Source organism: Scleropages formosus, chromosome 5 (assembly GCF_900964775.1).
Source record: "Scleropages formosus chromosome 5, fSclFor1.1, whole genome shotgun sequence".
NCBI lineage: Eukaryota > Metazoa > Chordata > Actinopteri > Osteoglossiformes > Osteoglossidae > Scleropages > Scleropages formosus.
Window position 1 is genome coordinate 5,033,488 of NC_041810.1, and position 25,963 is coordinate 5,059,450.

Here is a 25,963-nt window from a genome sequence, read left to right on the forward strand (position 1 = left end):
ATATTTATTCAAAACTTTTGAGAACTTTCCCGAAGGGGGAAAAAAAGTTTTATTTAACAAACGTCTCGATTACAAAACTTGTAAAATCTACTCTAGGTTAAAAATAAAAGGCCTCTTGAAGGAAACCATTAACTTGCTGGAACTTCTTTCCTCCTCACACCTCCCGTCTGAAATGTAGGTGAGGAATTAATTCTGTCCACCAGCAGGGACGGCAGTCTGAGGGAACGTCCACAGAACTAGAACGACCGGTTAAGGAAGACTCTGGTAGGGCGGAAAGCGCGAGCGTGTGTGTGTGTGTAAAGGAATGTGGATACTGGGACACCTGGTTGCCCAACTTATGTGAAACAAGGGATGATACCGGGCTAAAGCAAAGTGCACCCTCACCCTGTTTTCTTTTGGTTTAAAAGTGCCTGAACACTATTTCTACTTCCTGCTTTGTCTCCACAGGCACGGTAGTGCAAACCTGGCGTGTTCCTTGGAGTTCTCGACCCGCTCGTACGCGTTCTGCGCAGGATTTCAACCACGTTTGTCTTCGGCTTTTCTTAATGTGGACTTGTTATAAGGAAAACGGCAAAAAGCAACAGAAGAAATTGAAACGGAATAAAAAGGATTTAATATACAACGGTAAACGTCTAAAATTGTAAAAGAATCGTAAAAACAAAAACGGGCGGTTCTTTCAGCCGACGCTGAATCTGAACCCTTTCCGAGTTAAATCGTTTCATTCCCACTTTCGCAGAGGAGGGAGTCTGGAAGATGTGTGTGTGTGTAGAGCCACGAAGGGAAGGTGTCTACAGCCTCAGTGTCTTCGGCAAGTGTCCAGGAGCTCGAACCTGGTCCTTTACCTCCTGTGCCTCTGTGTCCATTTTCTTTTTACCTAAATGGCGAGAGAATCCACAAATCAGCTGTCATAGCGCAGACACCCTCACGTGCTACTCATGCAGTATTAGGCAGCTTGTAATGTAGTGGATAGAGCTGCTGCCTTTGGACCTAAGGTTCGAATCTCACATCCAGCTGTAGTACCATTAAGCAAGCTACTTAAACCCTGCTTGGTACCCTAAATTACTCCAGTAAAATTACACAGCTGTATAAATGGGTAAAATAATTGTAAGCAGCTCTGGAGAAAAGTGTTGAATAAATGTATTTGCTTCTTAAGGCGGTGTCACGTCAGACACGCTGACTGCCCCTCGAGAATCACGGTCTGTCTCCGTGGGGAAAGGAACGAGTTGTATGTCGTTTTGGAAAGGTCTGCAGACGGAACAAATGTCACAGCCTGGCTGCTTCGGCACACACATACACGCACGCACGCCCTGTTCTCTTCCACTGCACCTGGATGGTGTCGGCTCCCAGCAGCCCCTGCTCCTCTCTCCCTGCTCCACTAGCTGCCAAACACTCGGGACTGGATTCGATCTCCCTCTCCGTGTCGCCATCGCTGCCCAAGATGCAGCGCCTCCTGGAGGGAACTCGGCTCGGAGCAGCGAGGCTGGGTATCACAGGGACACTGCTGCTACTGCTACCGCTGCCTGCTGTCTCGCTGGCTTGCGCGTCACACCCCCGGTTCCCGCCGCCGCCCCCCCTCCCCGACCACACTTCCCACTGCACTCCGTACCTCTGCAGGTCCACCTGTCTCTGTGGCGTTGCCCTCTTGGAGTCTGTGTCCTTCTGCTGTTTCGGTGTTTTGGTCACTGGCTCTGCTGCGGGGCTCGTGTCCTGGGGGGGCAAGGCCCTCTTCCGGCCTCTCCCCACACCGCTTCCCTCTTTCTCTGCGCTCGTGACCCCACCTGCACTGCTGGCCAGCGACTTGGGGGGCCGTCCTCTCCGGGGCTTGTTGAGGGGCGTGGGGGTGGCGGGTGTGACCGTAGGGGTGGCGTTGTTCTCGCTGCCTTCTCGTTTCTTACCCCGCTGATCCCCACTGGCTTGGCCCGCATCTGTGTCCTAAACATTTGTGAGGGGGTGGGGGACACAGGAGGAATGTGAAACTCCGTGGTGGGACGCATCAGTCAGGAGGCTGTGGAGCGAATCCCTCACCTTCTTCCCTCCATCCGTCTTCACAGCCAGAACAATGCCGGGGTTCTCCTCGTTCTCGCTCGCGCCTGCCCCTGCGCCGCCGTCCCTTTTCGCAGAGGGCAGATCGTGAAGTGAGCAGCGGGCAGGTCACACGGCACTTCCGCAGCGAGAGCAGAGTCGCTTTGGGCGCAGCTCACCTTCCCTTGGAGTCCGCAGGTGAACTGGGCTGAGAGGTGCCGCTGATGTTACTGCCGACGTCCGACGGGGTGGTCTTCGTGTAGGGCCTCCTCCCCGTCACGGACAGCGGCTTGTTCACCGTTCCCAGCACTGGAGTGGGCTTTGGCTGCAAGGGGACAGACATCGGTATCTTTTCGCACCACAGCAAACCTTACTCGTGCTGTTTTGAGGGGCAACAGGAACGCCGACTCCAACTGTAGCACAAATCTGCGCGTGTGTAATTCCAAAGTCATTTCTACCACCATTTTACAATGGTGGGTGAGGGGGTGGGGCTCAGTTTATTTCAAGGTTAGGTTCTGTATGAATCTGATAGTGATAATTAAAACTACACAAAGGCTAATATTTATCAAGTGACGTTACAATAATAACAATGTAAAAATGCCCACAGGTACCTATTCGATGCAGACTGTCAACCGATTCATTCCAGGAACAAGTGCAACATTCATCTTGTTACCGATCACCACTACTCACAAAGCGTAAACACCGGCGAGTGAGTTGAATTAAGGTGGTTTCCACACTCGTACCGTTCAGGTGCGTTTTAGTGCCCCCTATTGGCTTGGCGCGAAATTACAGCTCACATTTGCTCTGATGCAAATCGTAGACAATAGAGCAAGAAAATGCAATTTATAAAAATAAACAGAAAAATATATCTTTGACAATTCATGGCTTGAGTGTTTGTAAAAAGAGCAGACAGGGTGCGCGCACACACGCACCACAATTATTTCACTGCTTAATTAGTCATGTCCCTGTTCTCTCAAGACATCTGACTACGAGAAGAAATTAGTCTGGCACCCCAGCGACTAATCAGCTCATTAACACCCCAGAAAAAGTGTGTTAATCACTCAGCCACAGACACACCTTCAGCATCTTAGGACATGACGCTGGTAGTTGAATTCTGGCAGTCGAGGGCAGCTCGCACAATAGCGGTTGCAGGTTTGACCCCCATCTGACTATTGTACCCTCAAGCAAGGAACTTACCCTAAACTGCTCCAATAACATTACCCAACTGTATAAACAAGTAAATAATTCTAGGTACACTAACAATGCAAGTTGCTTTGGAGAAAAGTAAATAAATGTAAACGACACCCATTACCTTTCCTGTTAGGAGAGTTGTCCTGGCTTCTGACGACAGGTACTCCTTGTTGTTTACAAAGTCCTGAAAAAAGAAAACCTCTTCATCAAATTCACGTTGCACATCCCAGCGTGCCGCAGAGGAAAGCACACCAACGCGATCGCCGTGTGAACAACAACTCGTGTGACGCCGTGACCTTCGCGCACCATCTTAGCTGTTTTTAGGAGGCTGACTCATCCTGTTACCACACCGCCCAACGGTCAGAAGAATGTTTACCGTGGCAGTTTTGCCCTCCTTCCCCCCAAGCAACTAACCAGTGTCGATAACTGCTCGGTCGGAGCGCGGTCGTGGTAAACCGGAGCCTATCCCGGAGACAGTGGGTGCGGGGCTGGGGGAGGCCCACACCCCGGACAGGACGCCAGTCCATCGCAGGGCCACAACTACGTTCCCGGGCATACAGGCGGGCAAGGGTGCTGGGGCAATCGCGGGGCAGGCGCGGGGCAGGCGCTTTGCTCAGGGGCGCTGCAGCCGGAGCCGGGGATCAAGCCGGCAACTTCCGGAGCCAAGGGCAGCCATCCCACCCCCTCCCTGCACTGAGACTTTAATAAAGCGCAGAAGATCTTTCCACATTAAGAGGGAGCGACTTAGCGCAACAGTTACTTTCTCATCAGAAAAAATAAAGTATTTACTCAACATACTGTACATTTAGAAAACAACTGTCTGCACAACTGGTTAACGAGAGCTGACCTTCAACGGGAGTCGAGGGCACGGGGCTGGAGGGGACGCCAGTCCGTCACGAGGCACCCCGAGCGGGACTCGAACCCCAGACCCACCGGAGAGCTGGACCCGGCCCGGCCCGCTGCGCCCCCGGTACTAATATAGGTTATGTTATACGGTGCTGCTTGAAAGTATGTGAAGCCCTTGTGTCCCTTAGTTTTACCACAAAATTGTTATTTATTGAGAAGCGGTCTTTCTCATGTAACATAATATGTGTGTAATGACCAATTCCACATGCTGCTTTTTCAGGAAATCGTGTGCGTAGTACAAACACAAGCAGTGCAGGTGCAAAAATATGTGAACCCCAAGTTGCATTGGTTAAACCAAGCAGGTGTGCAAATCATCATTTATAAGTAAGATATTACATGTAAAGTTTATTTTCGTATTTAGATAAGTTTATTCTAATGTTTTATACAAGAATAATGACCATCCATACAGGGTTCACATACTTTCAAGCAGCATTGCATGTGTAAAAATACAGCACATTATTATATTTGTATTTTCATCTGGCACGATTTTCACTTTCATTTCTAGATATTTTCTTTTTCTTTCCAAGCAGAGCACTCACTTTTTACTTCTAATGTGTGAAAACATAACTTGAATGTAATCGCAAATGAAGTGTCCTGTAAATAAAAACACCCTTTTTGTTAATACACAGTGAGTCAATAAGACGTATGGAGTCACGGAGACATACAGGACAACTGGTAGTGTAGTGGTTAGAGCTACTGCCTTTGGATGCAAAGGTTCGATCCCCACCTCCAGCTGTAGTACCCTTGAGCAAGGTACTTACCGTAAATTGCACCAGTAAAATGACCCAGCTGTATAAATGGGTAAATAATTGTAACCTTAATATTATAAGTCGCTTTGGAAAAAAGCGTCAGCTAAATGAATAAATGTAAATGTGTTGCGGCAGTGCAGTACAGAAGATGAAGTCCTCGATGTTAGACACTACGACCGAATGTCAGGACTCAAAAAAAAAAAATAATAATAATAAAAAAAAAAAACTAAGGTTTGTCGTACCATCAACCTAAGTCCACGTTGTTTTAAGTCAGTTTATAAGTCAAGGATCACTTGTGTGCACCAGCAAAGAAACTAAATGACTTATTTAAAAAGAAAAAGAAAAAAAAACCTTATATGAATGATATAAATCTATCTATCTATCTATCTATCTATCTATCTATATATAGTATCAATAAAGTATATTGATAATGTAAGTAGTGCAACCTAATTTGCAAGTTTAGGGACAACAAGATGAGGAGTTGCCTTGTCAGGAGGTGTGAAGAACTTCGTGGGCAGAACCGGGTCCTTGGGAGACTCCAGATGACAAGCTGTGCTCTTGTTGGCGATCACAAGGAGCGCGACGTCACACACGACGTAGAGCTTCTGTCGGGCGAAACGTAAACGGCGGCAAAGTTCAGCCGGCGGAAATTCAAAAAGGTCACACTGACTAAATTGGTTCCCCGAAACAGAAACGTGGTAAAGCATGGTGACAGAAAGCAGCAAAAAAAATAAAAAGTCAGGTTTCGAAGGAAAGAGAAAAGACGGGCCGACAGAGCGCAAAGGGCTACAGACCTCATTGACTTTGGGGTCGTCAGGTGCTTGAGCGTCCTTGGTCTGTTTGATGTTCTCTACCATCTTTCTAAGGAAGGCGTGGCTGTTGTTCTCGTTCTTGGTCATCAGCACCTCCAGCATAAACCACAGGCACCTGGGAGGAGGAGGCGGTGGAGGTAGAAACGTAAAGAACCCGACTTAATGCTGGAGGAATCCCAATTATCATGATTATTTTAATTCTCTTTCTTCTTCGAAGAGCGAAGACAGAGTCTGCTGTGGATCTCCAGAGGCCGATCCCTCAGACTAGCGCCGGACACGAATCCCACCAGGCCGACATGGTGACCCGGGCCACTCACTCTTTGATGTCGCGGAGCTGCTCGGAGTCCTGGGGCTTGGTGAAGTCCGGGTCGTGGGCCAACAGGTGGATCATGTAGGGGACGACATACTCTGGGAGGAGCGACACCAGTTTCTCTGATGGACCACAGTGAGAAGAGAAGGTTACACTCCCTTGCTACCGTTAACCGCTTAGTCATGGTTGCGGTGATCCGGAGTCTATCCTGGAAGCACAGGGCACGAGGCTACTGAGGAAACACTCTGGTTTTTTTCCCCCACAGCGGATGATGAAGGACAGGCAATGCCCACCCTTCTCCTCAGCTCCTGGACAGAATGACCCTCTTATTCTGATTCAAGAACAAAATGCTGCACCAACGTGCCTGACATCTGTTGTTTTTCTCAAGACTAAACTGGGTCAACGTAGAGCGAAATGTGCGGCGTGATCTCTCTCTCTCTCTCTCTTCCCCATTTTGCAGCCCCGACAATCTCGAGCTCCACCACTGACCGTGGGCCATAGGGTTCTGCTTGATGTACTCGCGGCGCACGCTGATGTTCTTGAGCAGGCACTGTCGGGCGTGGGCGCGCCGCTCCTTCACCGGGTCCTTGGCGCACAGGGCGAACACGGCCATGTACTCCAGCGGGAGCAGCAGCTTGGCCAGCGCCAGGTGCAGTTTCTGGGCAAACATCTGCCGCACCTGGTAGCACTCGTCCTGTCGCCGGGGTTGGGCGCGTGAGGAAGAGAGCCAGCAAGCGTGGGGTGGAGAGGTAAAAGAAAGATGAGTAGATCAAACCAAAGCAAGCCACAGAAAATGGCTTTACCATCAAGAATGAGACAAGAGGAGAAAAGCTCCAGCCTTTGAAGCCCAGAGTCCTGCAGGTTTTAGAGACCACATGTAAATCAGTGCCCCACTGACACCTCAAACACCAAGTGAGGTCATAGACAGTGCCTTCAGAAAGTATTCACAACCCTACGCTTTTTCCACACTTTCTTGTGTTGTTGACATTTCAAAAATGGATCGAACTCTGATTTTCAGCAATTCTGACAAAAAAGAAAAAAAAAAATCTGGATTCTTCCATTTACATAAATATTCAGACCCTTAACCGTGGCACTCCGAAACTGAGCTCAGATGCATCCTATTTCTACCGATCATTTTTGAGATGTGTGTTCCAAGGCCGACTTCACTATAGCGATTGTGAGTCGAGTCTGAAAAACCCAGGAGACCCCACAGCCCTACAACAGCCAGACACACAGCTTTAGGGAAGCCTGCAATTTCTTTCAAGTCTAATGAAGTTTCTTTCTTATCTTTCTGTCCAGAAAGCCAGCAATCAATCCATCCATCCATCCATCCATCCATCCAAGAAGAAACACCTGTGATAGAACAGCACTGAGCTGTATTGAGAGAGGTACACAGGCACAGAAAAGGGGGAGGATGACTCACATTGATGACCAGGGCGCACAGCTGGAACTGCTCTGGTGTTATGATGTCATGGTAACAGGGCTCCTGCGCCAGTTTCATGATGGCGCTGCCCGCCGCCAGGCGCAGCCGGGACATGTCCGATTTGCTGCGGGGGTCAGAGGGACAGACACGAGTCACCGGAGCACGAGAGTCTCTTCTCCACACACTCGGTTTATAGGATCATACTATCCTGTGTTCTCCTTTACTCACAAAGACACACACACACACACACACACACACACACACACACACACACACACACACACACACACACACTGACATACAGTACCTGATCTTCTTCTGCTCCGTCAGGTCCCCCTCGCTCACCAACATGGCAGACAGGAGCCGCAGCGTGGAGTTGGCCGACTTGGACTGGTTGTTCTTCATTCCCAGCAACCAACGAACCAGCAATTTAATGGCCTGTACCTGAAGGCAGTCGTGATCGCGCATCTTTAAGCGTGTGACGGCATACACCTGGCTCTCCGCGCCAATCCGGAATCGGAAACGCGCATCTTCAACGTAAGGTTACCCAAACACCCCTGCATTACGTAATATCTCCGCTGTTGCTTTGCTTTAAGGCCCGGGCTGCGATCGAGCGCGGCCGGGATCGTCCCAAAAAGCCCTCTTCCCCTTGACAGCTATGTATTTGAACATGCCGAGAACCAAACGCATCGACGGGCGCTTCACCTTGGCCAGCACTTCGGGAGACACCTCGTCATCTGGAGTCCACAGCTTCCCGTTCCTGTTGCCTATAGACTGGGGAGGGAGAAGAGCCGTGAGCGGGAAGCAAAGGCGCCGATCGCCTCCCGGCACGGCACGCCGCAGTAATTACAGCGCTGATGGGTCAGCACGCGGCGAAATACCGAGTTGAACTCTTAACTAGTCGAGACATCAACAACGAAGCGACGTCGTTCGCGCCGCTCGGCAAGAATCCGCTCCCACGGACCTGGATCATCCCGCGTATGGCCTTCATCCCCGAGACCTAGGTGTCGCTCCTCAGCTCGGCCACTGGCTCAAGCGCCACGTCGCTCACGTCGCCGATGCTACTTACTTCCACACGCAGCAGGTGTCAAAAGTGCTCACCGCCCCCGACCGCTACCGCAATTTACTGTGTTACGGCCAAAAGCGACAGCACATCGGAATGACTCTTTTTGACCGACGGACGAAACTTACTTTACATTTTGATACATCATAATCACTGTTACAAAAGTAAATACAAATCAGAACTTGTGTTGTGGGATTGCTCTTCCATCGCTCTCCATGCATATACATTTTACACACACACACACACACACACACACACACACACACACACACACACACACAATCTAAGCCCTATTTTAAAATAAGCCAATGAAAGGTGATTGTACTTAATGGAAGAATGGCTTCATTTGTGCTCCGACTCCCTCCCTCCCCCCCCCCAGTGGATTTTGCACCTCAACCCAGCTGACACGTTCTTCCACTATTTCCCCACCAAGAGCCCTGGCACAAGTACGAAGGTGTCAGCTGCAGGGTCCCTGTGGAGAAACGCACACCCACCGCAGTGCCCAGGAGCGACGGCGAAGGTCAGATGGCGACCAGACGGAGCCAAACGTCCCACCGGCACAGTCCCTCCCTCACTGCCCATTGGCCCACTACAAGGAGACATGACCTGCAACGCACTCCAGGGGGGGCAGCAGGAAGTATAATCCTTAAAGCTGCTCCCAGGTTCAAATCCCAACTTTTGCTGGAGTACTCTTGATCAGGGTACATCCCTCAGCTGAACTGTAAAAATATCATACTCGTCACGGGGAGACGGAGCGACCGATGACGGAATGGACCCGCGGTCGTCCTTGCTCACCCTGTCGTTCATCAGCAGGTCCTTCACAATGAAGTTGGCCACGATTGACTTCATGGGCGAGGCGAACTGGTCCGGAGCGAGCAAGGAGATGTGGCCCAGCGACACAAGGGGGGTAATGAGCTGCTCGGGGACATCTGCATTCAGGCTGCGTGACAAAGGCTGGGGGGGGGGGGGGGATTGCGATCAGCCGTGAGGTCAATTATGGGTTTCCGGTCACGAGCCCACGCGAGGGAACGAAGCGCGACGGATACACGGCGTACCTCGAAGATCTGCGCCAGCTGCACCTCTTTGTTGTGGAAGATGGCGTGGATGCAGTGCACAGCCTGCTTGGCCTGGTGCGGAGTCCCCCTCTTAGCCTTCTGGTGGAGCACAGGGATCAGGGTCCTGCAGGGTGGGCACCCGGCACAGCAGAGCCTCGTCAAGCCAACAGTCCGCCAGAATGCCGGGTTTTACCGCAATCGTACCCCAAAGCCGTAACTCATCGGCTTATTTGGGCAGAGACCAACAGCAAAGTCCACTGGATCACAGACAAAGGGTCCTGCTTATTTATTTCATGTTTTATTTATTTGTTTTTTTTTCATTTTTTCCGTTCCCGAGTCGAACCTGCGTTCGCTGTGCCGAGAAGCACGACTCGGGCGCGGAGAAAGCTGAAGCACAGAAATACCACGCTGCGTACTCCGCCCCGCTCTCTACAAAGAGGCTCGGCAGGTCTTACGATCGTATGTGCGGCAGCTCGGCCTCGATCTTCTGCCCGGTGTTCCTGAAGATCTGGATGGCCGCCTCGGCCACCTTGTCGTCCTCCATCTTGAGGCACTGCAGCAGGGACTCGTACGTCTCGGCCGAGTGGAAGGAGGTGGGGTGGGTGAAGGACAGCACCTGGGAGATGCGGCAATGAGCGCGCGGCCTTCACCTCTCCATTGGGGATCCTACCTTCAAATGGCTTCACTAGTTCCTTCACGGGTATTACTCCTGTAAACACTTATTGTAATCGTGAGCGGAAAATGCCTGTGGCGGTGAAGTAGAGTACAGGGTAGGGGACCCACCACGCCCACAAGGTCCCAAATTGCCCTAGTACAACATATCAGGTGCTTGTATTATATTTTAATCCGTGTAAATTTTCAATTAATATTACAGTCTGAAACTAAAGATTTGCGATCAAAGGTGGAGCAGCAGGTAGCTCAGTGGCTAGAGGTGCCGCTCTATAATTCTAAGGATCTTGGTTCAAATTCTAGTCCTGCAACAGCATCCTTGAACAAGGTACTTCCCTGAACTGATACAGTAAAAATGACCGACTTGTACAAACAGGTAAGTCGTGGTAAGTAGTGTAACATTTTAGGTTGCTTTGGGGAGAACCAGCAGCTACATTTACATTTTTTCATTCACATTTGTTGATTACATTTACAGTCACTATGACAGCAGCAAAATTAATCAATGTAAAGACCAGTGTATTAAAGCAGCCTGGCCCTGGCCCACAAGTAAGTCCCTGGTTCCGTTGCCATGGTGACGGGGTCTCACCTTCAGCAGCTCCAGCCCAGAGCGGATGGCCGTGTCGGGTGTCACGCCCTCGTCTTCGTCGTCCGCGGTTCCCTCGATAGACTTGTTCAGCAGCTTCACGAGAGCACTGAGAAAGGAGAGCGGGGAGTGAAGGTAAGGAAAGTGTAACCGACAACACGGCAGATCAATTATTCACCAAGGCAAAGAACGGTGCGGTTCTTAAAAATAGCCGGGAGGAAATCCATTTCCATCGACTGAATAAAACAGGGAGAAAGGAACTCTACGTTAAGATGTGACATCGCAAGCCTGCCGTGGCCACATCTGAAATATCCTACAGCAAATCCGAGATTCATTTTTGGAAACGCCGAATGGACCCTCGCTCCTGCGTGAAGCAACACAGTCCCGGGCAAGTGAGAGCCTGGGCTTGAAGCCCAGCACCTGGACACCGGTACCTGATGGCCTCCGAGTCAATGTGTACGGGCGCAATACGCTCCAGCAGGAACTTCACCATCTCCAGGAACGGGTTGGTGGGCTGCTTGGGGAAGGTCAGCTTCCGGGAGATCTCCCTCTGGAAGGGCGAGGAACATTTCTGAAAAACTCAATGCAGCGATGGATTCTTGGTACCCAACAGAGACACACCCGTCAACAGGAACCACGGAGGACACCGGCATTACCATCGTCATCATGGACTGATCCAAATGGCAACAAAAAAAAGCTATGAACCAAAGACCACCCCGAGTCACATTCCACTGCAGTCTGGAGAAAGAGCACACATGGGGTAACGCCACTCACCACGCAGACCTCGGCCTGTTTGCAGGAGCACGTTGGGCTGATGAGCATCTCCAACTGGGCGCGCAGCTTCTCATCCTCACCAAGAACCTGGTTGAACTTCTTCACAAAGTCTTGGGCTTTGCCAGGGTCCGGCAGGTTCTCTGCAGGGAGATGGAACAGCTTTGGCTGAAAAAATAGCACCAAGAGAAGAGCCCAACAGGACAGCGATCTGAAAACGGTGCTGGGTCAGCATGGCAAGAGCCGCTGTAATTCTCCAGAAAATTCTATTAGACATATTATGTGAGAAGAACCACCACTGAGCTGGATCACAGCATGAACAAGATGAGAGAAGATGTCACACTAAAGCAGAGGCATTCAACGAGAGCCCTGATGATAAAACTCAAGGGAAGAAGATGAGCGTGCGTGCGCGCACACACACACACACACACTTACTGGCTATGGTCATCAGCTTCCCGAACATGGCAGTGCTGTTGGCCTCTGTCTGCAAAGTGGTGAGAAGAATGTCACTGACCAACAAGCAAAAGTGATCCAGGAATCACTGAGAAGAGAGAGGAAGAGGGGTTCCAAGGGGTTTTGTGTGTGTGCGCGTGTGCGCGTGTGTATTGAGCCCACCGTGGGCTGCTTGTGCAGGTCCAAGAGCTCCCGGACATGGCTTCTCAACATGTTCTGGCATTTCCACATCTCATTCAGAGCCCTGCGGAGCAGGACACAAAACAAAGGCCTGTCACCAAGTCACACTTTCATTTGCTCCCCATGAGATCTTTTAACCTTCTTCACACCATTTGGGCATCAAAGCAGCTCTTTCCATATCACATGAAAGCCTCTTTAATGTCACCTTGACACTGTCCTCCTCACTGATGGAGGGATGCTTTCATTCCTGGCAACCACATCAAAATCACCTCCAGCTGTAGTACCCTTGAGCAAGGTACTTACCCTAAATTGCTCCAGTAAAATTACCCAGCTGTATAAAAGGGTAAATAACTCTGAGTAAAGCGTCAGCTAAATAAATGTAAACTACTGAGTGTCACTGGCTATTGGGCTCATCTTAGCAGGAAAGCAGTGGAAGGTTAACTTCTAGAGTTCTCCACCCAAAGAAAAACAATTAATGCAAACATGTAATTTCATCTTTGTTTCTGAAATTGTTGTGGATGGGGGTCATTATAAGGGTTGGACTCACTTAACCGCATTAGGGTCCAGGCAGGCATACAGGTAATACAGACACTTCATCTTCTCCTCTGTCTCCAGGCTGTGAGGCACCATGAACTGAGCAAAGATCTTCTCCACCAGCAGCCTGGACACACACACACACACACACACACACACAGCAGGTCAACCAGCGTTCTGAATCCATCTCAAAGCCAACTCAACACGTTCACTTCCGGAGCAGATGCTCTAGAGTGCTCTCCTCACTTGTCGTCAATGCTGTTCTGATAGTAGATGTGGAGCAGCTTGTCCTTGATCCAGCTGATCTTCTGGGCGGACTCCTTGCCAGCTTCATGGTGCAGGCAGTACTTCTTATACAGCTGAGCGAGGCCCATCATGGCCTCCTTCCTCACCCGCCACTGCGGAGCATATCAGAGTCAAAGATCAGAACATCTCTCACAAGACCAGCTATGCACTGCTTCTCGAACACGAATGGGGGGGGGGGGTCATGAACATACAAATTAACTTTAGGTTCATATCCCCAACACATCATCACAAGGACACCGAGCACGTCCAGTTACCCGCTTGTCCAGCGTCCTCTCCCTGACGAAGCCCAGCAGCTGGTCATTCACCAGGTTCAAGTCCTTCTTCCCCGCATTGATGATGGTGACAATGACATCATGTCGTATGGCCTCCTCTGGGTCATGTGATCGAACCTTGAGATAGTCTGCAAAGATGATGAAAAAACAATTTAATCAATTAAAAATGCTGGAGAAGTTCAGCACTCCCTGGCACGGTCCATCACACCTTACCTGTGAGATCTTTGGCCAAGTCTGGGTGATTCATCAGACAATGACTGGCAAACTTCACACACTCCAGTCTCACTGGCACATGGATGTCATTAAACCTGGAGAGCAAGGAATGAAATTCAGTTCAATTCAATGAAAATCATCAATTTATACCAGCCAAGATATCACTGGATTCCAATTCAAGATCCTACTGACCCACATAATCAATTCTCTACATGTGCCAACATCTCCACGAATGCCCCATATTGTCTAAAAATGTCAGATTATACCCTGTGACACTTCCCCGCGTTGGGGCAGCACTGCGTACCTTCCCAGGAAGCACTGCCACAGCGGGCGGTTGTTACTGGCCAGCTCAGAGTCCCTGGCTCCGAAGAGCTTGGCCAGCAGACGCACCACGGCCAGCCGCTCCTCGCCATCGTTGCTCTGTAGGCGTGCACGCAGGGGAAGGTGCAGCATGGGTGGGTTGGAATTTGCCCAGAGCACACTGAGTACTGTGTCACATGTCAAAGGCAGCAGCCTAGACAGCTTGCGCTGCCTTCGCTTACATTTATTCACGTAGATGCAAACGACGGGGGAAAAAAAATAAAACAAACGGGCACCTTGAGCTTGAACTCTAGCTGTGGCATGACAGAGACCAGAAGGTGAGGGTCTATGGCAAAGAGCTCCTGGATCAGGTCGAAGACGTGCTCCGACAGGTCGCTCACGGATGACTTGCCGAGCACCAGGACCTGGTTGAAGAACTGGAGAGCATGGGATGAAGAGGTATAAAATGCTGTAAGGGCGTGAGAGGTTGGAGAAACGGGAGGAAACCTAGAGAAAAGCAGCACTTGCGTTGGCAATGCAGGTCTCGATGGTCTGCACGGTCCTCTTCAGCAGAATCTTGGCGAGATCGTACGCTTGCTTGTTCAGATTCTGCAAGTGCGACGGCGTTCGTCACGTCAGTGGAAGGCAGCACATAAACGAGATGAAATGAAACGACAAACATCCAAACCTGCTGAAAATTTCACCGTTTTCTATGGAAATGGACATTGTTGGGGTGTTCTTACCTTTTCCAGTTTCACCTCTGTCTGATTTCTGCTTTACTTTTAATTACTCATTTTATTCACCATGTGGTATTCGTCCATGCCTACCTGTTTTACCCCATTACATTTTACTTGTATGCCTTTTTCTTTGGTGCACAAACGCCTGTGACACAGCCTGCTGTGGAAATTTCCAGAAGAAAGCACATCTGTTGCAAGTAAATGTCACTTGGAATTTACATTTACTCATTTAGCTTTTCTCCAAAGGAACATATAATGTTAAGATACCTACAATTATTTACCCATTTATACAGGAGGGTAATTTCACTGGAGTAATTTAGGGTAAGTACCTTGTTCAAAGGTACTACAGCTGGAGGTAGGATTCCAACCTGTGATCTCCGGGTCCAAAGGCAAAAGCGCTAACCACTATACTTCCACAGTTACCAACTATGGGATAAGTGTTTTGGGGACTATAAAAAGATGGTGAAGAAACATACAGAAATTTACATCTGTGATAGAGAAATTTGTAAACTTTGCATCTTATTATTGAAACTCCAAAGAACCTCCAGTTGTGCGAGAAAAGATCAATTCCAAGAGGATGCAAACAAGTCAACTTCAGGTTATAAGACGATCCTGAAGAACCATGGTACGGACACAGGCAGGTGGCTTCCTGTGTATGTTGACAGACGGGTACCTTGTGAGCAGGGATGAGGTTGATGAGGATGGTGTCCAGCAGCTCCTGAGTCACCCCGTCCCCTTCTGTGATGATGGAGCTCATCAAGTCCAACATGTGCATGTGCACCTTCTGATTATGGCTAGCACTGAGGAGGAGTGGGAGAAGACAAACCAAAAAAAAAAAAAAAAAAAACACAACTCACTGACAGCCTTCAGAATGATAAGAGGACATGAGTCCAGGCAGCAACAGAAAAGACAACGTCTCGTGGTCAACACCACTTTAACGTGACTGAAGTTCACAAGGACAAGGGTTGCAAGCAATGAACAAAACCCTCACTTGATGACCGAGAAAAGAGTCTTGAAGAGCTGGATGAAGATCTCGTTGCAGTCTTCCAGCTCAAAGCAGATGTTATAGGACTTCACCCACGCCAGGTTCTGCACAACGTACAGGAGATACACAACAGTCACATGGTAGGAAATTCCTACCTGCAAGATCTTCAGAACTCAGGTTCTACTGGCCATCTGAGCCGAGAGCTGCTAAATCGGCTGAAATGTTAACCTGACGGGAGACTGCGTGAACGTGTCAGACTGCCTGAGGTGCCCCGCTGAGCACTCACCTCCAGCAGGTAGAAGTAGCGGTTGAACTGAGGACTCTTTGTGTCTTCAAGGCCCTTGAGCTGCCTGGTGATGAACAGGAAAATATCCTGTGAAGGGAGAGAATGTAGGAGAAAGAGGGTGAAGCAGGAGAAGGAGATGTTGAAATCCAGCCCAGGCCCACATCCGACGAAGATGGGCGTCCCGCACCGGCAACAACACGAACACGTAACACGGTCACGAGACACGCGAGTTCACAGATGCGTGGAAGATGTGCACAGAAACAGACCACGCTTTGGAAAAAGGGTAGAGGCTGCATTATGGTTCATACGCACGTGACCGCACTACAGGGGCTTCATTCCAATATATTGTGTCTTTTTTCTTTTAAAGGATCACTTTTACACAATATCAATCTTGTTACACGTTAGCAGCATGTTATAATGTATTTAAACAAAACGTTCTATATATTCCTAAAACACATTTTTACAAATTTTAATAAAAAATTGTTTTTGTGTCGCATATTTAGAGTTTTGTATGCTTGCAAATCTCTTCAAATATTTAAGTTTTTTTTTTTTTTTTTTAACAAACTGCGTTCCATGCTACCCGATATGCAACCGTTAGGGAGAAAAAAAAATGCCAACGATCTTCATGAAGGGGAGGAAGATGCTGCGAAAAACGACAAACCCTTTTAATTCCACATGTGCAAATAACAAAATGTATGAGATGTATTGAGGGATGTATGCTTGGAGAAGAAAAAAAAAAAAAGATTTTAAAAATTGGAAATAAACTGATTTAACACCTGAGTGACACCAAAAACATTTGTATTCCACTTTTTGGATGTTTTTTTAAAAACTCCTGGACAACGTATATTAAAAAAAAAAAAAAAAGGATTGTTACTTTGTACATTACGGGGGGATGCGATGGCGCAGCGGGTTTGACCGGCTCCTGCTCTCTGGTGGGTCTGGGGTTCAAGTCCCGCTTGGGGTACCTTGTGATGGACTGGTGTCCCATCCTGGGTGTGTACCTTCCCCCCAAAGCCTTGCGCCCTGTGTTGCTGGGTTAGGCTTCGGCTCGCTGCGACCCCATTCGGGACAAGCGGCTTCAGTCAGTGTGTGTGTGTGTGTGTGTGTACACATTACATTCCTTACATACACTACACTCGTTCAGACGCTTTTCTCCAAAGCGACTTACAACGTTAAGCTACTTACACTTATTTACTCATTCATACAGCCAGGTAACACACACACACACACACACACATTTTCTGAACCGCTTGTCCCATACGGGGTCGCGGGGAACCGGAGCCTAACCCGGCAACACAGGGCGTAAGGCCGGAGGGGGAGGGGACGCACCCAGAATGGGATGCCATCGCAAGGCACCCCAAGCGGGACTCGAACCCCAGACCCACCGGAGAGCAGGACCGCGGTCCAACCCACTGCACCACCGCACCCCCAGCCAGGTAATATTTTTAATATATTTTTCTGCATATCGCGATGCAGTAGGCTGTCTAGTAATCCCAGTATCTGGACCCTCTAGGACGTAACCTGTAGTTACCACCAGTCAGCACAGCGACCGCAATACAAGGCCCTGGTAGGACTGCGTACTTTGAGCTTGTCGTGGGATGTGTAGGGTGCCTCGGGGGCGTAGATGCGGAAAATGTCGGCCAGACAGCAGGCGACCAGGAGGCGCACATCCTTGTTGGGGTTGCGCAGGAAGAATTCGGAGGCCAGGTGCAGCGCTAAGGCGAGGTACTGCTGCTTCTCGTCCTCCGAGTCCTGGTCCATGTCCATGAAGGTCTTCACCACCATCTACAAGGAAGACGACGGCGGTCAGCGGAGCCAACGGCGCGAAGGCCTGCACGCATATTCCAAAATGTGGATGAGATATTGTGTATTAACGCTCGTACAAAATCTAAGACAAGACATTAACTAAGCGGTACACCACGGGGGGGGAGAAATAATCCACTCCTCAGTAAATACAATTTGTTCAGAAAACTAGGATTAAAATGAACAACATGTCTTCAGACCTTCACTTAAGTCATCAAATTGATAGTAAAACTAAATTGCTAAGTAGACGTACCGAGAAGTTAAATTAAAAGCAACACCACTATACATCTGCTCAAGGGTTGGTTACCTTTTATTACATGTCAGAGATTAAAAAAAAAAAAAAAAAAAGTGTGCTAATTTGAGTAACCCCAACGATGAGGCCTTTAGGACCCAGCGAAGCTCAAACTGTCAAGGGGAGGAGGCGGTCTCAGGCCCAGCCAATGAGCACGCAGAAACGGCGGAGTTGGGGGAAGGGGAGAGAGGGGCGAGGGCTGATGAGCAGCAGGCCGGCTCGAGGTTCCTTGGCTGTACGGCACGCGCCGCTCGAGGGTGTTTCTGTTGAGCGCGCGCTCCCCCTTCTCAGACACACTCGCTTTCTGTTCATTATGTCACCGGCCGTCTCCGGGTCATCGTAACACAGCGTTATATTACCATAAACACAGAGACCACGGAGACAGTCACGATACCAACTGCCGACTGATTATTTTCTGCCCGTTGAATTTTACTAAAGAGATAATAATGTGGCGCCGGAAGAAGGGTTCAAACTTGGGCACGGTGACACATGATGATGCATAGAAGAGCCCACAAAAAAAAAAAAAAAAAAAATTGACCAAAAAAAAAAAACAACTGTAATTACAAAATACAGCCCACAACGTATCCGCTTCCGCAAAGAAAGCGATAGCAGTGCACGCGCGCTCGCGCTCATAGTCCCCGTATGTGTCAGAGCGAAACACCCGACTGTTACTGCTGCTGAGTAACTGACAGCGGTCGGTTACACGAGACTGCAGTAAATGACCACGATTATTTACCCTTTTACACAGCTGGGTAGTTTTACTGGAGCAATTCTGGGTGACTACCCTGATCAATAGTGGGATTCGAACCTACAACCTTTGGGTCCAAAGGCAGTGGCTCTGACCACTAGTGTACCAGTAAAGCATAAAGGCCTGAGGACACAAAGGACAAACAATGTGAACAAGGAGCAATTTTACCTTCCACTGGCCTGTCCAAGCTGTTGCTACTTGTGGTAAATGTGGTAAATTTAAGGGCCTCCTCCTGGTCATTTTCACCTCATTCTGAACTGCAGCGGCTCAGTAATTAAACAGGACAGGGAAATGTGGAAAGGGCCTTCGCTTTAACGTGTTTTATATGGTCTAATATCACATCCGACATCCATCGTCTGGAAAGGACTTCTGTCTGGTATCATTGTTTTAGCACTAAGGCGGGCGCAGGGGCGGGATGTAAATTCAAACCTTTCCTAAACCAGGAAAATGTCTGGATTTACATCTCCCCCCACACAATAAACAAAACCATTCATAAAAAAAAATATACAGTAAAATTAGCAGCATGAATATCAATTTCTTCTCAGCTTTTGAGCTGTGGATGGATATGACAGATGGATAGATGGAGCTGTGGTTTAACTCTGGTAGCTGAGTTTGTGAAGTTGTGGTATTTTTTGAGGGTGAAGGGCATCTAACGTGTGGAGGGAGGTGGGTCTGGGATGCCAGACTGCACTGCTGAGCTATCCGGAAGTGTTGGGGGTCTAATTCGACGAAACGCCGACAAAGGGAGGTATCCGCTTGACAACCTCAATGAAACACCCATGTTGGTATCCTGTGGTTGTGCTGGTTAGGCAAGGAAGTTAAGCTTCTTGGTGTCGAGTCATGGAGATGTATGTTGGCAATGATGGGTGTTGTTCTCTGTGCCCTTACGGTGATGTTGGTTGGACTGGGTCCTTGTGGAGAGCCGTTGTAATATACGCTTGGGGTGTAACATTTTGTCCTGTGTATCTTGAATGTTGGGCTAAAAACCATGAGAGAATATTTGTAGTACCGATCATGATTTTCCTGCACCACAAAATGTAAAAACTGAGTTTGCATAAATGCAGGTCCACCCACAAAAGGGTTAGCATTGATAGCAGATCAGAAGAAAGGAGACTTTTTTAAATTGAAAAGATTATACTTGTATAACATTTACTCATTTAGCTGACGCTCGTCTCCAAAGCGACTTGTTAGTCTATCGATGTCTACCCACTTATGCACGCTATGGAAGATCATCCACGCTACCGTATATACGCTTGGCGAATTCTGCTTCACAAAGATAGGAAGAGGCCACATCAAAGGATCAAAAAGCGATGTCGCTATGAACGCTTGGCCACCACAAGCCAGTTATCCCTGTGGTAACTTTTCTGACACCTCTTGCTTGAAGCCCAAAAAGCCCAAAGGATCACGAGGCCCCACTTTCATGGTCTGTACTTATATGAGAACTCAAGATCAAGCGAGCTTTTGTCCTTCTGCTTCTGCTATTGTTGGGTTCTCAGTTTAAAACAGATGGTAAGTGCTAAGAGCATTCTGGTGGTGCGCAAAAGAGAAACAAAGAGAGTTAGAAATAAAAGTGGCAAAAAGTGTTGCATGAAAATGTAATACAGTACAGCATATAACCTGCTCTACATTTGTATTATTTATTATGTTATTTGTATAACATCCATCTTCAATACATGTTTGTCCTTGTCAGGGTCCCGATGAGCCGGAGCCTATCCCGTAAGCACTGAGCACAAGGGTGAGAGATGTACACCCTTGGCGGGATGCCACTCCATCACAGGGTAGCCACACATGCACACAGTCACTCACCCACTTACACAGTAGGGGCAACTTATTACCAGTTCTCCTGAACTGCATTGTCTTTGGAATATGGGAGGAAACCAGAGCATACAGAGGAAACACACAGGGAGAACATGCAAACTCCTCACAGACTGAGCAAGGATCAAACCAACATTTTCTTGCACCACCCAGCTATAAGGGCGCAATGCTACCTGCTGGTGATACAGACTGGTGGTGGTAGTGTAATGGCCTAGGAAATGTTTTCATGGCACACATTAGGTTTTTTTGAGTATTGTTACACATGGGGCAAAAAAAGTACCAGAACACGGTTGCTGACCAGATGCATCCCTTCATGGACAGTCCAGGCTTTCTGAACCAACACCTCCAGTGGGATAATTTGCCATATCACAAAGCACACATCCTATCAGGAAGGTTCCACAAATATAACACCACCTTCTTTCTTTACTCCAATGACCTGCACCGTTCGCACCTTTCTAGCCGAACAACTGGTAGTGCAGTGGTCAGAGCTGCTACCTTTAGACCCAAAAGTTGCAGGTTTGAATCTCACCTCTGGCTGTAGTACCCTTGAGCAAGGTACTTACCCTAAATTGCTCCAGTAAAATTACCCAGTTGTGTAAATGAATAAATAATTGAAAGTAGCTTAGATACCATGGAACGCAATGTCAGCAAACTGCATTACAATATGAAGACTCCCATAGATGTACGTTCCCCAGAGTAAGCAAGTTAAATGTTTACAACTTATTATAGCTGACTGAATTATAAAAACATATGCAATGAAGCCCAGAGAAATTTACTGTGAGTCAGCAGCAAGCAGACTGAGATCCACCGTGGCCTCGTGATATGGACACTGATGCCAGAGGACAAGGTAGGCTGCTGTTTTACCGTGGAGATGTTGGTGCAGTCAGAAAAGAGGGAACTACTGCTTAGGTAGAATTCTGGGTGGAGCTTAAGAGAAGAAAACCACTGTTTTAAACAGAAGAGAGCTGTGGACCACATCACATGAGGCACAAGTGTGGACAGCAAAACAACTTGCCATAGTTCACTTAATGGCACCATAGTAAACATAATGCCTTATGTTTTTCCACATCTCAACAGAGTAGAGGACCTCAGACAACATGCTAGGAGGACCCCTCACTATAGCAAATCCTGGCACAGCATCCAGGGGCACCATGGGAAGCCAAGCACTGAGCTAGCCAAGACACGCATAATGCAGCGGTATCCAGCGGCCACATGTCTTTTACGAGACATTTCCCAGAATTCAACTGCAACCGCGCAGATGGAAAACATCAACTACGTTTTAAGTCAGTCAGCTGTTCCCTGGAAAGCTGCCCAGTGAGAACATGGATTACATCTGAAAAAAAATCAAGGTATTCTTTCCATCCAAAGACAAAGTACAGACAAACACTGAATACACGTAGGTCCTCCAACCAAGGTCAACGAGATCTGGCGCGCGAGAAGTCAGGGTGCACAGAAATCCCCAAAACAGCAAGTTCCTCTTACTTCACTGCAGACGGCCCAGCAGGAACAAGGCGCAACAGCAAAGGAAACACTTTCAGCAACACACATCGCCGTCTGGCTCCTGTCCCCTGCACCCCTCTGTTTATTTAAACTGACAGTCCTCTTTACAACATAAAACAGGGAACATGATTAATGCACAAATCCTCCCAGCCAGAATATACATTCAAAACCACCGTTTCCATCCGACAGACCGACACCATTTAAGTTTTATTTCATTGATATTTTGAAGCCGGATTCCAGATAGTCGGAATCGTGTTCATATTTTGGATTTTTAAACTTCGATTGCACCAACAGCAATAGATAAAGAATGTGACAGACTAATCTACCAAGAACACACTTTGTATTTTAACGGTAACAAGGTAGTGATCAAGTGAACACAGCAAAATACATGTCAGCGTGTTAGCACACGATGCGAAAAGAGGAAACGAGTCAAAACTCAAACAGGAAGGCAAAAAAAAAAAAAAAAAAAGAGTGGGCAGTAAGGGTTAGATGACATCAAATCAACCTGTTTTTCCCCGTTCACACCGCACAGATTAGGGAACTGTGACCAGGTACAGCATCCCAACCGTCCAGCGAGCCCTGATTTACTTATGACTTCTTTACCAAATACAATTTCAATGCCAGATAACCAATTTTACACCGATTTACACATTTCTACAGCTGGGTGTTCCTACTGCATCAGTTCATGTTAAACACCTTCTGGAGCGTAATACGTCAGGCATTGTATTGGAACCAACAACCTTTAGAGTACAAGAGAAGAACCCTAAACCACTGACTACCCGCTGCAAAGACACCTAAATGCCCCAGAATCACAGTATTTGAACAACAAAGAAAACAAACAGCTACTAGCAGCCCGGCACCTGTAGGTGTGGGAGTTTAACTCGTTTTACCAGAGCACTTTCTGTAGGTGGGCTGCTGTCAGCAAACATCCCACAGCCTAAGAACATTAGCAGCAAATGATAAGTGTTACGCCTACTGGGTCGCACAGCTGCCTACGTTCAGTCTGCTCACTGCCTATGGGGCGCAACCCCATCCTACCGAAGCCCCACTGATGATCCAGCGCAGCAGCGAGCCGAAGGAAAAGAAGTAAAAGAGATATGAACTTGTCAGGAACAACAGTTAAAATAACTAAGCGACAGTTGGTAGCGTAGTAGAGTTGCTGCCTTTGGACCTAAAGGTCGCAGGTTCGAATCTCACTGCCGGCTGGAGTATCCTTGAGAAAAGTACTTACCCTAAAATTGTTCCAGTAAAATTACCCAACTATACAAATGGGTAAATAATTGTAAGTAGAATAACACTGTAAGCCACTTTGGAGAAAAGAACGAGCTAAATGAATAAATATAAACCAAGGACTCGCTGCTCCGATGCTGAAGATTTCAAGGGTCTCTGCTGGTCGTCACTCAGGTGGACACGATAATATGATTAGTAACGAATTCAGGTCATTTAAATACTCTCGAACCCTTTTAAACGTGCCGAGTTTGAACACTTTAAAAACAATACACCGATACCGCATAGGAACGACTACAAGTAACTGTAACAACATCAGAAACAAATGATAACGAATTAGACAAGAGTCCAAACGCATCTATGAAGAACTGCCCATGTGGTTTGGGGTGAAGTTATTGATACAGGTGTCAGAGCTCCCAGAATGTTTGGTTGACCCCAGTCTCGAATTTATGACACCAGGGCCCACCGTGGACGTCTGAGAAACCAGCTGCAGGACCCAGACCGCTACTAATGTCTCTCTACAGACCACAATCACACCATTATTATCTATCTTTACTCGGGTAACATGTTCAAGATGACTTACGCCGATCAGCCGCAACATTAAAACCACCTGCCTAATATGTGCAGGTCCTCCTCGTGCCACCAAAACAGCTTTGACTGCTGTTGAGGAATGGACTCCAGGAGACCTCTGAAGGTGTCCTATGGCATCTGGCACCAAGACATTATCAGCAGATCCTTTACAGTAAGTCCTGTAAGTCGCGAGGTGGGGCCTCCATGGATCGGACTTGTTTTTCCAGCACGTCCCGCAGATGCTCGATCGGACTGAGATCTGGGGGAATCCGGAGGCCGAGTCAACGCCCCAAACTCTTTGTCATGTTCCTCAAACCATTCCTGAACAATTTTTGCAGTGCAGCAGGGCGCATTATCCTGCTGAAAGAGGCCACTGCCATCAGGGAATATCGTTTCCGTGAAGGGGTGTACGTGGTCTGCAACAATCTTTAGGTAGGTGGTATGTGTCAAAGTAACATCCACATGAATGGCAGGACCCAAGGTTTCCCAGCAGAACATTGCCAAGCCTTCACCTGTCAGCGGTTCTGATGTTGCGGCTGACCTGGCGTACAACGTTAACACATTTTTCGATGACAACCATTTACATGGCAAGGTGTCCTTGCCGCATCAGGGACTCGATCAAGGGCAGTGCAGCAGGAGCGGAATTCAAACCAGCGACCTTGCGATCGCAGCGCAGCAGTCCCTAATGACTACGCCGCCCGCTGGGCGCCGGCGAGCACCGCCGACCCGAATCGCAGACATTTTTGTCATCGCGGTCGTTGCCCCGCGAACCGGCGATCCGCCGCCAAAACCCAGGACCCCTCTCACCTTGAGCCTTTTGACCACCTCGTCGTTGGAGATCTTGTCCGTGATCTCCTTCACCCCAGGAGGGTAGGTCACTTTGGCGTCCGCAGCCCTCTGGTGCTGCGCGAACTCCATGCTGCCGCTCAGCGTGGCTCTTCAGCGCGGCTCTTCAGCGCTCCTCTACTGCCCCCTAGAGGCGGGCGAGCGAAAAGTACACAGAATGAATGCGGCGCACTTTCACCACTTTATACGCACCACAAACACGCGCCTTTCCAGGGCACAAGGACCCAACAAGGAGCCCGTTTGCTGCAGAAGGACCAGGAACTGGGGAACGATCGTCAGCGGCGGGGATCCCGGATCCTCCGGGGGGGGAGGAGCAGCTCCTCCTGCCGCCTCCTCCGTCCTTCTTTCATTCTCCGCGCTCGCAAAAACCTAACAAGAGATTGAATTCCCCACGGAAACTAAGTGTCCGTCCCCTTCGCCGCCGCTTCCGTCCGTTACGGTCCCGCCCAGCACCGACGAGGGGAGCCGCCGCGCTCTCGCAGCCCGCCGCTGGAGCCCCGTCGCCCCCCCCCCACGCCCCATCCACCACCCCCCCCATCCATCCTGCGCGGTAGGCCTCGGACCGGCAACCCTCGACTCCATAAATCATGACATTCAGCGGCAAAAAACCGCGCAAATATGGTTTCCTTCGGGTCAGTCGTGTACACGAGGGGCCTTCCCTCCACGCGGCCTCGGGAAAAAGGTTCACGGCACGGCGGCGCACCGGGCGGGAAGCGCCGACAGACGGAGCCGCCAACGGCAACTCGGTCCCCGGCCGGCGCTGCTGCGCTGCCTGCGCTGCGCAGCCCCGTGATTAGAGCTCCGTCTCCGGCCGACGCGACCACTCACCTCGCGGGCTCTAAAGCATCGGCTCCCGGAGACCGAGCCGCCAGAGCCGGGTGCGGTAATCGCAGCCCCCCCGGGACGGGAACGAGCAAGCGAGCGAGCGAGGGAGGGAGGGAGCGAACCGGCCGCGGCGCTGTTTTCACCTCCCGGACATGTGCTGCTTCAGAGCATGAGGAGCGTCCGAGTGCCACACAAAGATACTCCGGCAGCGGGCAGGATTCGCGCACGGGGGAAGCGCGCAGAGAAGCCGGAGAACGGCGCCCTCTAGAGGCCGCGGAGTCGCGGGACGGCGCTCGCTCGAGGAATTGGCGCGGGTGAAGGGCGCCCCCTAGGGGTGGCAGGGCCCGGGACGCGCGCCCCTAGTGGCCGCAGCGGGTACGGCTGTTCGAGGACGTCGGGCTCTCCGAAAGTTCACGGAGAGAAACGAAAAAGGGCCGAGTGGCAATGTAATAAAATAATAAGAATAACCTTCATCAGTCCTCTCAGTCGAATATTTCAACGGGTTCCCGACTAGTTC

The 25,963-nt window shown here is 49.3% G+C and overlaps 1 protein-coding gene across 2 annotated transcripts; it reads right to left on the bottom strand.

Annotated features, from left to right (window-relative positions):
- Window positions 1–596: 596 nt before the first annotated feature.
- LOC108930840 (sister chromatid cohesion protein PDS5 homolog A-like) lies at window positions 597–25,757 on the bottom strand. 2 transcript variants are annotated; one of them, XM_029252206.1, is made up of 34 exons: window positions 25,450–25,757; window positions 24,583–24,748; window positions 17,402–17,605; window positions 15,821–15,907; window positions 15,541–15,638; window positions 15,223–15,349; window positions 14,341–14,421; window positions 14,109–14,249; window positions 13,817–13,932; window positions 13,513–13,607; window positions 13,282–13,427; window positions 12,968–13,119; window positions 12,735–12,848; window positions 12,170–12,251; window positions 11,990–12,038; window positions 11,558–11,697; window positions 11,218–11,333; window positions 10,787–10,892; window positions 9,987–10,147; window positions 9,532–9,655; window positions 9,272–9,430; window positions 8,119–8,187; window positions 7,721–7,857; window positions 7,414–7,537; window positions 6,480–6,684; window positions 5,998–6,112; window positions 5,663–5,795; window positions 5,354–5,473; window positions 3,335–3,397; window positions 2,202–2,347; window positions 2,026–2,110; window positions 1,607–1,932; window positions 1,327–1,480; window positions 597–874 (listed from the first exon to the last, which is right to left on the bottom strand). In XM_029252206.1, exons 2-34 carry the CDS (start codon window positions 24,691–24,693, stop codon window positions 839–841), a joined length of 4,122 nt encoding a protein of 1,373 aa, XP_029108039.1. In that variant the 5' UTR covers window positions 24,694–24,748; window positions 25,450–25,757; the 3' UTR covers window positions 597–838. The 2 variants fall into 2 exon arrangements, with proteins under 2 accessions (XP_029108039.1, XP_029108040.1); XM_029252207.1 differs by lacking the exon at window positions 1,327–1,480 and having other exon boundaries at window positions 25,450–25,753.
- Window positions 25,758–25,963: the final 206 nt, after the last annotated feature.